Here is a 13,736-nt window from a genome sequence, read left to right as displayed (position 1 = left end):
GATGTTGGGGTCGCAAAACAATTCTGAGCACAAAATGCGGTCACGTACGGGGAAAACACGGTTGACATTTTGAGGAACATCTGACGCTACTACCACATTGGAATATTGATTTTTGAGCAAAAAAAAGTGTAAAGCTTTGGAACACTGAATGAGTATCCCTGAACATGCAGAGATGTTCTAACTGGAAGCAGATTGGCAGTTAAGTGGAAGCAGATCTGTGACTGCCCTCTAGTGGCTATACATACACATTAGGACAAAAAATTATATTTAACATTCAATATGACAAGTCAAATTCTTCTTCTATAATTATAACAATATATTAGTTTATACCATGGCAATGTTAAATACTCGATCCTCATTGGTCATTCAAGTGTGCATTACTTTTCAATAACGTGGCAGGGTTGACTTTTAAAAGTATCTAAATCAATACGCTGCTAATGCAGTATTAAAAGCAACGGTCAAATATAATTAACATTTATTTCCCAAGACAACACAAAAACGATATGCTCAAAGCGGCAGAGAAGAATATTTTTGCTTTCAGTTGAGGCGGAAGGTTAGGGTTAGGTTAGTTTAACTACTTAAAGAGGACCTATTATACTACTTTTCTGGTCTTAATTTCTTATCAATTAACTCCTATAGCGCAACCTGACACGAATCACAGCACAAAAAATGATGTAGAATTTCGGGAAACTCTTCCTCTCATCTGGGCGCTTTCAGCATTCTCTGCCAACGCTCGGTTTTGTCCTTCTCCGCCCCCTCGCCCCCCCCTCCTGCCAACCCAACTCCGTTGTGATTGGTTACCTTCCTTGAAGCGCTCGCGCGGGCAGATTTGACCAGGCATATGGGGGCGTGGCAGGAGTGCCTCTACGTAGATGATTTCCCGGAAATGTGAACAAGTGAATCGCAAACGTTGTCCCGAGTGTTTAGCGCTCTGCACAGCCACCCCAGACTGTCAGCAGGGAATACGTCGAAATGCATGTACATCATTATTTGACACTTTAGTATGGTTAACATGACTATCAATCATTATAACAATGTTTATAGGTCATAAAAGTCGAAAAAGCATATCAGGTCCCATTTAAAGGTTGGGTATGGAATTCTCTTTTTTGGCCATTTTTGCAAAATTACTTGAAATCCTTATCATAACCCACTTACAGCCACTGAGTTAGAAGTACTGACATGAAAATTAAACAAGTCAATCATCTGTGGAACGGGCAGGGCTCGAAAAACTCCAGCCAATGATTTCCAGACCCACCGAGTGGCATTGGACAGTAAGTACGTCAATCAAATGGTCGTACTGCACTCCCCCTCCCGCTCCCCTTGCAACCCCTTCGTGCACGTACTCAAAGCTCGTGACCCAGAACAGGCTTCTGTTTGTTGTTATCCTGCGGTAGCTACTGGAGCTAGCTAACTAGCTAATGGCTCGCTCTCGCGCATCTGTGTTCGCTCGTGCATGATTGCACGAAATGGGTGGAGTCAGAGTCAGTGTTGAAGGAGAGGGGGTAGGACCATTTGAGTTGTGTATATTCAAAATCTGCTGGCGTTTCGCAAATCCCAAACCCAACCTTTAAGACAGTAAAAAAACAATAAGGTCATAGAAAGTAAATAACATCTAATCACCGTTGTTAACTGTGATATAAGGGGAATAAACCATTCCAGGCCTTTGGTGTTATAAACATGTACTCTGGTAGTGTTAAGCAGACTCACTTCGTCTTGGCCGTATTATTATCCCTTTCTGAGTGGTTTTTCGACCCCCCGTCATGTTTTATTCCTTAGCCATTCCAACAAGCACACCATTATTTTCACAACAAGCCACCGTTTGAGATCAGACTAGGAACGGCTTCAAAAGGAAGCTCAGACAGGTTCACCGCTCCCTTTCCGGTGACAAATGGCCGTACCCAAGCTCATTTCTGGAAGGCTGCCTTGTGGTTTCTCTATGGTTCACCATCAGATAACGAAGAGGATGTTGATGACGGCTGAAAACTGGTTTTCATACAACATCAAAATGAGAAGCCTTCAAACATAATGGAGGACAATTTTTCCATGGTGGTGGAAAATTGAAGCAGTTCCAAATGAATCAGAGTATCGAAAGAAAGAGAAGGACAATTCATTTGGAGAGACTGATCATTTATCACCACAGTCTACTATTTCCAGAGCAACTACTTCAAACGTCAGCCACAAAGTACTGTGGAATAAATTATATGAAATGGGCCGATAGGACGACATTAATCATTGAAGCACTCGTACTGAACTGCTTGTTTGTTCGTTGACGCTAATCGCATTGTCAAAGCAACGGCGCACCATTGTATGGTACATCAAGGCACCTCAGGTATTATACTCACCATCGAATTATCAGACATAATGGGCCAATCTCAATCGAGCCAGGGTTTCACAGAATGCTTTATAAGAGTTCGCTGACGCAAATGTTGTCAATACTAACTGAAAAGACTTTTGCAGTGATAAGTTTGTAGGACTCCGCCAAATGAAACAAACCCAACAAGACCATCTGAATCGATCACACTGAATATACTTTCACCATCTAGCATCAATCCATATCATGAATTGCATTCATTAATTTACATCGTATTGATTACTATCCTACATAGCATCGCTTCCTATTGTCCATGGCGTTTACCCCTTATCATGCGTAGCATTGAGTCAGATCCTTCATGAAGTACCTGAATGGGTCTTGAGAAGCCGTACACACCAGAGGAGATCCACGCCTCCCGCTTTACACTGGTGGTCGCTGGCTGAAGGGCCGACTCTTTAAACACACACCGCTCCTCCACAGCCTGAGAACGTAAAGATGGTTACAGTCGAGGATAGTTTATGGGGTAAAAGCGTCAACATGTATACAGTCTGCCTCATAAAATATGTGGACTTTCTTGTTTTTCACTCCATGTCCAAGAGTTGACATAAAGAAATTATCATTAAAAACTGTCCAGATTTGCTTTGGTACATGCAGGTTATATTTTTGGAGAAATTAACCCACGTAACACGCCAAGTAGGAAACAGGTTTGCTCTGAGATTAGTTTTTTCTTCAGAACACAAAACTGCATGCAGAATAGTTTATTTAGCCAACACAATCCAAACAATGAATATGATGAATTCAGATTCATGCATTTTAGATTCAGGTAAGGATTACACATCTCGCTGCATGATGTACAAGCCGTTGACCTTGGCTTGAACTCTGACCAAACATAATGGGTTTGATCCCTAGCCACCATCATATCAGTAGAAAATGCTGTAATATTGAATCGAGGTTAAAAAGCTTTGCCTGTTTAGAAAAACACAGACTGGAGGGCCTGTACAGTGAATGGTCTACCTATCTGACTGTGTTTTCAGCTGTGGGGAGAGCTTAGCCACAGAATAACTATTTTCATATTGTTTGCATACAGTACCACACTGCTTGTTTAGCACCGGAGTCAAACTCCAACTGACAGATCCGCAGTTTGTGTAAAAGAAACTTCTCTATCTATATAGCAGGTGCAAAGATAGAAGACTACGGGGCATCGGGTTTCTCAATTTTTACAAAAGCATACTTTATACCAACCCATTTAAATAAAGGGCAGGTAGTTTATGTACATACAAAAAAAATTGTAAAAAAAAAAATGATAAAAAAAATTAACGTCAGATTTTGAGTACCGAGCATTTCCACATGCCTCCTGAATTTGTAACATGGGTTGGTGATATGACACAAAAGTAGACATAATTATTGAAGTCTAAATTTGTCAGTTTAGGTCAAAACGCAGTGTAGTCGCAAGCAGGCCAAAGACACAGGATTTGCTCCTCAGTATCCTCAGCCTACCTGCAGGCTTCCTTACGCAAGAATCCTAAGCCCTACCTGCTCCTTGAAGTCATGCGTTCCAATTCACTCACTACACATAAAAGCATCCACTCAATGACTAACCAGAACATTCGAGACGCAAAAATATAAAACAATATCCCTCAATGCCTCAAGAACCAAATCGAAATAAATACAAAACAACAAAACTAGTTTTTATTTCAGCCCTCATTAAAGAGGGACCAGGCGGCGGCTGACCATGAGCGTGGTGTGGTTGAGGTTCCAGGTGAAGGTGGTCAAGCTCCTGGTCAACGGGTCAACGATGGAGTCCTCCACGATGTAGACGGAGCGGGCGAGGTGGGTGGGGAACACCTTCTCGGCCCATCGCGGCAGGCGGTTGGTCTTGGTGAGCAGCCGTCTGGAGAGGAGCTTGTGGTCTGCAGTGACCTCCCGGTAGACCACGTCCTCCGTCAGCACATGAGTGCTGCAGGGGACACGGGACACATTAGTGCACACATCGGGGTATTTGATTTGTACGCCGTTTTAAATCAGAGTGGCTGTCTCCAAGGGGCTACAAGGACCCCTTTTGTTGGGAAGATAATTTCAGCTATTTTATGAGGGCAGTTGGGTTGCAAGGTTTTGCTCACTAGTATTTGTCGATTGAGTTGTGGCATATTAGAGGTTTATGATAGACAATACACTCAACTGTCAATGATATGGGGTTGCAAGTTTTTCAGGTTTAACTGGTAAACATAACCAGTATTATAAAAGAGGCAAGGCAAAACATTTTAAATCGGAGGGGAGAAACTGCACCCTACTCAAGAGAACATGCAGGTCAGCTACAGAGGCATATAAATATGATAGGATTGAATTAAATGGCTTTCATTGGAAGATTTTCTAGTTGTGTGGCTATACAGTACACCCTATAAAGTGAGGCACACCTAACTGTGAGTAGGTGCAAAAAGGGAAGACAAAGCACAAATGACAGACACCGCAGCCAACTGAGCCAGGAAGCCAGAAGAGAACAGCTCAGTTTCAGATCTCTTTCTTAAAAGTGCAATTTTTTTTTTTTTTATAAATATGCTCAGATTGACCTGATCAATGTAAAATACACAACACTATAACATATCAGATACCGATCTGTTCCCTGAGGTTTTTTGTTTTGAATCAGCCTAATCTTGTTAATAAGAGAGAACATTAATGACCACTGAGTTGCTATACCTGAATGGATTTGGGTATCTCCGCCAGAATGCAGAGACAACATGTTCCCAGGCGTTCTGGATGTCTGTGTTGTTTGAGAAGTACTTGACCATTCTTCTCTCATTGAGATGCAGAAATGTGAGGATGCAGGGCTATGGCGACCCTCGCGATGTCAAAGCAGTGAATGGCAGGCTTCAAATCTGAAACTGGCTCCATCCAAATATCTGACGCCCAGCTGTGTGTGGTGTGGGGGGGGGGGAGGATAGTGAAAAACAATAACAGTAGCGAAACTATCAATAAACAAAGAGCGATAAGTTATGAAATGTTAAGTCTACCGATATTAATTTTATATTAAAAATTGCAAACCGATCACTTAACTTTAATATGATGTTGACGCTTGAATACATAACATATAAAACCATGAACATGCTCAGACGCAAACTAAATGACCACATCGAACAAGCATGACAATTACAAATGTTGGCAACTGACAGACCGAAAACCATTTCTTATATGAACTAAAGGGTTATAGCACTTCTAAATATGCAGACAGAAAGAGCAGTAACGTTAGCTACATACGAATTGCAACATGAATGGACATTGGGACACAGGATAATGTCTTGTGATAAGTCTTGAAGAAGAAACAGAATACGATTGTTCATTAGCATTGACATTTCCTCAGTTACGCCTGTCATTTGTTCGACCGTGTGGTAACGTATCGACCTTACCTGACTTTTTACAGAATCGTGTAGTAAAAGAACTACGTTGAGTCAAGTGACAGACTTCGGCGTGAGCTGATTACCGTCCTTATGTTGCGTGCGACACACGGAACGGAAGTGAGTTAATGAACCAGCTGACTTCAGTCCCCCGTTCCCGACGGTCGCCCCCTAGCGTCCGCCTTCACACACAAATCTGTTTGGGGCCATTTCCTGAAGTTACCTTTTAAAACTCCCAATAATGAGTGCAAAAGCTTCAATAATTAAATTAGTCAACACCCTTCAAATTAAAGGGGATAGGCTAGCCAGATAGGCAAGGAGGCAAGGCAAGGCAACTTTATTTATATAGAACTTTCATACTCAAAGTGCTTCACGTAAAAACATTGTCATAAAATAAAATAAAATAAAATAAGATAAGTAAATACAATAGATAAGTAAAAGAAAAATAAAATAAATAGATTGATAGCTGTTCAAGTTTATAATGTGCATCATTGTCACTATAGTTACAGTGGATCCGTGTCAATCACAACACTCCAACAGAATGACGGAATTAGATTTTTTAACCACCACCAATCTCTCTATTGTGAGGTCACAACACACACTGGACAGCGGTGGAATTCAGATCCTATAGAGTCACGGTGCTGCCCTCTCCCCTTTATCAGTTTACCTGGTCCCTTGTGATAGTACTTTGTGTTCATCACTGCTCTCTTCGTTTTTTTGGCTACTGCTTTTCAACATGCATTGCATTCCTGAAACACCACCTACTCCAAGACCCAGCAAAGGTACCTTTTTGATTATTAACTGATCATAACATACAACTAATAAGCCTCACCGTAAGACCTCACAGAGGCATTGAAATAAGAGGAATCCAGAGAAAAAGAAAGAAAATACAAATGTGTTGCTAAGCAAGCATGACCATCAGCAACATTAAATCATCTAAAGAGTGGAGGAAACAATCTTTGTGGATGTGATTGGTCCTCAGGTCCTCTTGGAGACCCACCGGACCCCGGCCCCACCCAGACGTCCTCCTACTCCTCTGAGGTTGAGACTGCTGCCGGCTCCACCCCTCCTGTCTCGGCACTGCCCTGGCAGGTGGTGGTCCCGGGCCCCTCCCTCAAAGAGGTCATCGTCCAGCTGCTGGCTCAGGTACAGCCCTGTTGTAATGAGATATGTCCCTCACAGGGACCAGTACTGTCCGCACAACAGACCACGATGGGCCTTATTCATCTAGCCACCATCTTGGTTCCATATTGGTTGTAAACGTGGGGTGGGGTAACTGAATGCAGAATGCCCCAGTCAGTTCCCCCGCCCAGCTACGGAGATGGATAGCCTCAAGGTGAATAAGGCCCATTGCTCTGACACAGGACATGCATCCACAGTCATGAAATACGTAGAAGTCTGCGTTAATATTTACAACAGTAAGAGCACTGAATTATGTGATAAGACATTGACTTTGAGTTACAACCAGAGAATTGCAGCTCATATGATTTTTCACACTTACCTTAGAACAAGACGATCCCAGAAGTCCCCTCTGCATTAGCTCCTGAAGCTCATGGTTGACTTCTTGTGTGCACTGGTGCTGTGTCCTCCAGGTCAGCCCTGGGTACATACCCCCGGGGACCCCTGAGAAGATCAGCACCGTTCTCCAGGAGACCCGGCGCCTCCTGGCCTCCTCCTTCCCCTGGGTCAGGGTGACGGGGGACCGGCAGCAGGCTAACTGTCTGCTCCAGCCCACCGCTCCTTGCCAGGTCTGCATTTTTAGACCTGGCATTATATTTTTTATTGTTACAATAAGATGTTTCAATGAAATGCGATGAGTGACTCATCAGTGTATCTCAATATGAGTACAATAATCATACCGATGCAATGTATTATGATGCATCCATTCAATACAGAAAAATATGCAGCATACTAGTTGTATGCGCTGATTTGTTCAACAAAAATGCAATACCACAAACAAAATAAATGAGTGCGACCCAAGCACACACCCCATGAGAGATGACATAATGGCACAACACTACGATATGAACTCCCAGGGCCAACGTGTCTCTATGTCCGTGTGTTTTGTGTCCATCGCTCAGGTGGCCGGGTCCATCCTGGCCCGCCTGGAGCAGGCGTTGCTCCCCAGAGAGCGGCTGGCGGGGGCTCTGGTCACGGCTCCACACGTCCTCAACTACTACATGTCCTATCTGGTGGCGGTGAGTGTAGCCCAGCTGGTCCCACACCAGCTGCAAGCTACTCAGGAGGACCTGCAGGTCAGCTCCAGCGCCAGAGGCTCAAAAACATGATTTTGCTCAATGAATTTAATTGGGTACAATATGATTTAATAGTTGTTTGTAAAGTGTTTCTGTGCAGTTTACATTTTTCTAAACCTTATGACTTGCATGCATTACTGCATACATACAAACAGTTACCTATATCGAAACCATAAAGTACCTTTCTAACAAGGGACAGGACAAAGATGAATAAACATCAGACAAATCAGTTTCAAAGTGCTGAAAAACGATTCAAAATGCAAGTTGAGTTGAGTGTTTTTCAATCATACGTGTGGGATCGAAGCTCATGGGGTCCACAAACACCAGACACAAACATGGGTTCCCATGAATCTCTCTCTCCAGAGGGTGGTGCGGGCAGTGCGGAGCATCCCTCCAGGCTCCATGCTGACTGTGAGCAGCGACCTGGTGGACGCCCTGCTGGTACAGCTCATCCTGAAGCTCCAGCCCCTCCACGGGGACGGCTACAGGCAGCTGGGCCAGCAGAAGCTCCTGGCCCTCACCCTTCAGGTAGGTCCCGGTAATACGAATGTACTACTAGCACTGCTACTATCAGTCGGACCCCAACTACTACTCCATCACTGCTCATGCCATTCATCGTTGATATCATTGAATCGAATTAAGTATTTTCTGTCAAAAATCTACATCTCACACTCCTTGCTTTTCCTTCGTTGCCTCCTACTCTTTTTTTTCCCCCACATCCATGGTTGATCTCTCTCACTTCTGCACCCTCTTTTCTTTCTTCCTCCTCTCTCTCTCCTAGCTGAGTGCTCTGACATTGGAGGCCCTTAGGAGGATGCCTGGTGTGACGGTGGACACTGCTCTCCCTCGTCCCAGCTGGGATTTAAGGAGACTTACCTTCCAGGCCCAGAGCCGCCTGATGCAGGCCTTTGGGACCTTTTACCAGGTATGACTGATTTTCATTCAGGGCCACTCCGTTTGGTGAAAGTGAAAGTCCTCCATACAACACTGAAAGCTCTGAAGCTCTGAACAGGATACGTGACTCGTTGTTGTCCACAGCTCTCCTCCATTAAGACGTCTTCTCTCTTATTCAAGGTCAAGAAACTGATGGCTGCGGGAAACCCCGATCTCATCCGCTGCATCCCTAGGGAGGTCATCGAGGTTGTTCTGGCTCAGCATCAGACAGCCTGCACCGAGGGAACACCTGTCCAGGGTAACCACATAGAAGGATCGAACGCAAATAACTCATTCAAAAACCATTCAACTATATCGCTCATAATGTTGAATACCACAGTGATTTGCTAATATCATTGAAGCATGAAAAACTTTGAGTTGTAGAACTATCCTTAACAACCAGTTGAGGTTCATCCAATTGTTTCTTTATGTTCACAACTTCCTTCCACTCCCCCTGTTCTCATTCTGCTCTCAGCTCCAAATGTGGATGAGGACCTAATGGAGAGCAGGCTCTTTAGACAGACGCTGCCTGAGACAGAAAGGGATCCGATTTTCCAGGAGTTTGGAACATGGGTCCGGCACACGATGATCTACCGTAAGGCTCTTCCGGAAATGAGCGATGATGTCATTGCGGATTACCGCCACATGGTCATCCCACGCCCTTCCTCTTACACCACCTGGGTCAACGGAAAGTACTTTGTTGGAGATGACTACAAGGAAGTGACCTCATTGGTGGACAATGTCAGCCTGGCTCACAATGCTTTTGTAGTGGACGGCAGCGGTGAAGCCCTCCAGAGGGACTTCCAGAACAGCCACAGGCTGCTCCAGGGTCTGACCCCATCGGAGCCCTCTTCGCCGCAAGACTCTGGGCAGGGTTTGCTTGCCTTTGATCCTGTGCTTTCTGGAGCCCTTCTGCCTCCAGCAGCTCAGCCACTGCCAGGATACTCTGCTAATGCTGCTGCCGCTGCTAGGAACTCTGTCTCAACCACTGTACGTTCATGAAAATACATAACACAGATTTCAAGTGTTCAACACTTGAAATATAATCTTCATGCAACATGAGAGTCCAGTCCATTTAAAAACTCCTCAGCTACTTTTTAGACGGGCTGAGCGTTCTCCTCCCCTGTGCAACAGGAGACGGTTCTGATCCAGCGGTCAACTGCTGAACGGGTTGTAGAAGAACTGTTCAGAGGCCAGGACCAAACCTTTTACCAGTCACAGGCTCGCAAGTACCGGGCCTTTGAGAAGGAGATCGTGGAACATGTCTACTTGGTGCTGGAGAAGGAGGCCGAGGCATACAGGAACAACAGAGTGTTCAAACAGACTCTGGAGCGCCTGATGGACCCCGTGCAAGAGGTCTGCTTTAGGTTTTGTAGTGTTATATTATAACTTTCTTTTGTAAATTGTATTTAAACTGGAATAGCATGATTTAAAGTAGAGAATGCTCCTTAAGCAACCAATGTATTGAAAAACATACACCTTTTCCTCATCAAATGAAGGCCAGCAATTGTGATTCACTGTCCAAAGAAAACAACATACGCACTTACCACATGATGTAAAATAATGTCATAAGATCAAGATGTATGTAAAAGGTGTATATGGTCAAACCAATTTCACATTTGCCTACTATTTATAAAAAAATATATAAATACGATTTTCAGTTATTTAGTTTTCAAATAGAAGTGACAGTATAAGTCATTCAACAGGTCAAACTTGCCGTTGAGCTTCGGCGGCCCCTGAGACAGAAGTTGAACGTGGCCTTGCCCAACACGTGGCTGACCAGGGAGGGCCTCATGCAGGACCCCCAGGTAGCCCTGCTGGCCTGCTCCCTTGTAGCAAGAGAGGTGCTCAACCACATCAAGCCCTCTGTGAGCTTCAGCGCGGAGGTCCAGGGAGGAGACAACACCCCCTATAGCATCAACGTCCCTGTGAGGAAGCCGGAGGAAGGAGATGAGGAGAGAGCTCTCACCCTGCTAGAGGAGCGTCTTCACAAGGAGAACAACGCGAGCAGGGAGGAGTTCCTCGCCTGCCCAGACAAGGTCCGCCTTATAAGTAATTTCAGTACAGACATGATGCACAAGCCAAATATTTAGTAACTCCAATAATTACTGGTATATATTAGCACAATTCCTCTTCAAATCAAGTTTTACAAATAATGAATTGATTTCCATGAAAATTTAAGTTTTGTATCTAAATCTCTTATATCAATCAACAATGCAATGCATAGTACTATATATTTATATACTTTATTTTTCACTGTAGAAGAAGATGTGCAAATAGACCTTTTCTGTGCTGAAACATTATTTGCTCAGGATCCTGAGGAGAAAGAAGTAAAAACCAAAAAGAGGAACTTCTCTTGGCTTTGCCGGCTCTTCAGCTGCAAGAAGAACTGAGAAAGAAACCTAACATAATGAGAATTAACATGCATCTTTGGAACCTAAAATGTAGATAGGATTGGACACCAAACATCTGGAAACCCAACTTTTATGCCAATGAGGGAGACCAACCATGGACATTATCCACAACTTTGGACCCCGACCATGAACATCTAAAATGAAAAAGAAATATATACATCTCATGTGGACACATTTTATCATTAACATTGTGTTTTAACATTGTTTCATTTTTTTATATTGTATTTCAAATGTTTACATTTTATTAATTTGTTTCCTTGACATTGTTTTTGATTTGACATTGTTTTCGATTTGCCATTTTCTATTTTTGTATTTATGTTCAATAAACCATATGATCATTCCTTTTTTGTGTTGCTCCAAGCGAAAGTCGACAGCTATGTCGATATTTTAGCCGTAGTATTTCCCTAAATACATTCATTCATTAACGATACTGTTGGGAAGTTACAACAAATAGTATTTTTTCAAAATATGTATTAAAAGGTGGAAAGCCACTCCTTCTCAATAGATGGCGCTGTTCTAATGTAACGTGATTTTTCTTGCTCAGATTTTCTTCGACAAGATGCTCGTTGGCTTGTTTTTGCGACAAGGAGGTGTCCTCCATGGTGTCATTGTAGGGTTCAGGGTGAATACACCGAGATTAAATATCTTCTAACAAGATGTCTGGTTACACGCCGGACGAGAGGCTCCGCATTGAGCAGATCACAAAGCTCAGAAGGCAATGGCTGAAGGACCAGGAACTCAGTCCCAGAGAACCCGTCATCAAGCCACAGGCTCCGGGCGCCATAGCTAAATTCTGGGCTGGCTTTCTGGAACCCAAGAGTCTGTGGAGGCAATACGTGAGTGGTCAGATCCTGAGTTGGTTATAAAAAAACTGTTGGTTATAAAAAACAGTTCTATATTACATTTGTCAACGTCTATTTCGATGTCTCTTTTCTCCCATCGCCGACCTAGATGTCATGTTATGCTTGACAGTGCAGTCAGGTGTTGACATGGTCATAAGGGTGCTGCTTTGCTTATAGATTGATAACGCCACATTCATAGCAGAAACAGACCATTTTGTGTTTGCAAGTGAAATAATTTAAGCTAAAGCAAAGGAATGTACCTGAACCATGAATGTACTACCACGTTTACACTGCTATCTATCTGATAGTCTACTGCAGAAGACAAGTATAGTTGTAGTCACTAGCATCTTGGCATACACCTACTCCCTTTAGGAATATACTACATTAACACAGTAAAGGGTATATGGTATGAATACAATTTACTAATGCAAAGAAAACAGAAATGCATAACATTTATGAACACTTGTCTTTAAAGTCTGCTTATTTTCTGCTTTCTTGTTTCTGTTCTTGCAGACCTACAAGGCATACCGAGGTGGAGTATTTGGATTGACACGGGTGTTGATACCAGCGTGGATCGTTCACTATTGTGTCAAGTACCACATGGCTGTAAGTCCACCTGGAACCCTTTTTTTGACATGCATATTAAATGTTTACTTGCCAAAGGACCCAACTTGTGTGTTGTTACTGAAACAATGACTACAAAGTGAATTGATCAAAATGGATGCCAATACAATATTCACATGCCAGATTTATAAATGGGGAAAATATCTCTTCAACCTTCAATTGTAGAGCTATTCCTAACCGTTGCAACTACTCTTAATTAACAAATATATATTCATATGATCCAAAGCTTTACAAGCAAGATGTACTAACTTAGTGATTGTTTATTCCACAGAACCTGCCATATGGTATTGTGGAGGTGAAACCCAAGTTGTTTCCCGTAAGTGCATATTTTTATTCATTGCTCTTTTTCATAATTGTATTCATTTAAAACCTAAATTCATAGTTGCCTAACCAATATTTGCTACAATCTTTTTTTCCCCCTCAATTGTTAAACTATTGGCACAATATTATTAGCATTTCTGTTTTAAATGTGCATCCTAACTGATTTAGACGTTAATCTATCCTTTCTTTTTCTGCTTGTTTAAGGGGGACGTTATTTTGGAGACGGGCGAAGTTGTTCCCGATCTACCCATGACCCACGGTCACCACTAATGCACACAGTTAAAATGTTTCTATAAAGTCATTGTAAAAAAATAACCTATATATGTTATTAAAACATTTCCAATCATAATGACCGGTTTCTCCTTTATTATTAATAAATTACACATAGACTCAAAGTCTAAGAAGTAGGCTGTGCATATCCACATCAAGGTCAAGCCTGTCTGTATTAAAATGCAATATCCTTACTGTCATTATTATAGGGCCACATTCTCCGCTAATGCCCTTCTGCTACCAACCCTCTTTAGTATTTGTATAAAAAGTTTTTTATTGTCAAATAAAATAATCTGAAAGATCTGTTTAGGACAGATTCAAAAAGTAATTTGTGAATCTGGAAATCATTGCATTACATGAAAATGTATCCTTGATGA

The 13,736-nt window shown here is 42.7% G+C and overlaps 2 protein-coding genes across 2 annotated transcripts; one reads left to right on the top strand and one right to left on the bottom strand.

Annotated features, from left to right (window-relative positions):
• Window positions 1-1,045: 1,045 nt before the first annotated feature.
• Window positions 1,046-5,866, bottom strand: prelid1b (PRELI domain containing 1b). Its single transcript, XM_060047597.1, has 4 exons — window positions 5,713-5,866; window positions 5,006-5,219; window positions 4,043-4,268; window positions 1,046-2,792 (listed from the first exon to the last, which is right to left on the bottom strand). The coding sequence occupies exons 2-4, from the start codon at window positions 5,095-5,097 to the stop codon at window positions 2,616-2,618; spliced, it is 495 nt and encodes a 164-aa protein (XP_059903580.1). The 5' UTR covers window positions 5,098-5,219; window positions 5,713-5,866; the 3' UTR covers window positions 1,046-2,615.
• Window positions 5,867-11,851: 5,985 nt separating this feature from the next.
• ndufb6 (NADH:ubiquinone oxidoreductase subunit B) lies at window positions 11,852-13,438 on the top strand. The gene is made up of 4 exons (XM_060047596.1): window positions 11,852-12,138; window positions 12,658-12,750; window positions 13,040-13,084; window positions 13,294-13,438. Exons 1-4 carry the CDS (start codon window positions 11,959-11,961, stop codon window positions 13,357-13,359), a joined length of 384 nt encoding a protein of 127 aa, XP_059903579.1. The 5' UTR covers window positions 11,852-11,958; the 3' UTR covers window positions 13,360-13,438.
• Window positions 13,439-13,736: the final 298 nt, after the last annotated feature.

This window comes from Gadus macrocephalus, chromosome 3, assembly GCF_031168955.1.
Source record: "Gadus macrocephalus chromosome 3, ASM3116895v1".
NCBI lineage: Eukaryota > Metazoa > Chordata > Actinopteri > Gadiformes > Gadidae > Gadus > Gadus macrocephalus.
Note: the sequence above shows the minus strand (reverse complement) of the source record. Positions and strands in the feature narration are given on the sequence as shown.

Excerpts from the sequence above, each read along its gene's own strand:
- prelid1b (XM_060047597.1), bottom strand. The coding sequence starts at position 5,097 with ATGGTCAAGTACTTCTCAAACAACACAGACATCCAGAACGCCTGGGAA. Across the intron at positions 4,269-5,005 it reads AGATACCCAAATCCATTCAG|CACTCATGTGCTGACGGAGG; the intron begins GTATAGCAACTC and ends TGTCCCCTGCAG. Across the intron at positions 2,793-4,042 it reads TCAACCACACCACGCTCATG|GCTGTGGAGGAGCGGTGTGT; the intron begins GTCAGCCGCCGC and ends TTACGTTCTCAG.
- ndufb6 (XM_060047596.1), top strand. The coding sequence starts at position 11,959 with ATGTCTGGTTACACGCCGGACGAGAGGCTCCGCATTGAGCAGATCACA. Across the intron at positions 12,139-12,657 it reads AGAGTCTGTGGAGGCAATAC|ACCTACAAGGCATACCGAGG; the intron begins GTGAGTGGTCAG and ends CTGTTCTTGCAG. Across the intron at positions 13,085-13,293 it reads TGAAACCCAAGTTGTTTCCC|GGGGACGTTATTTTGGAGAC; the intron begins GTAAGTGCATAT and ends TGCTTGTTTAAG.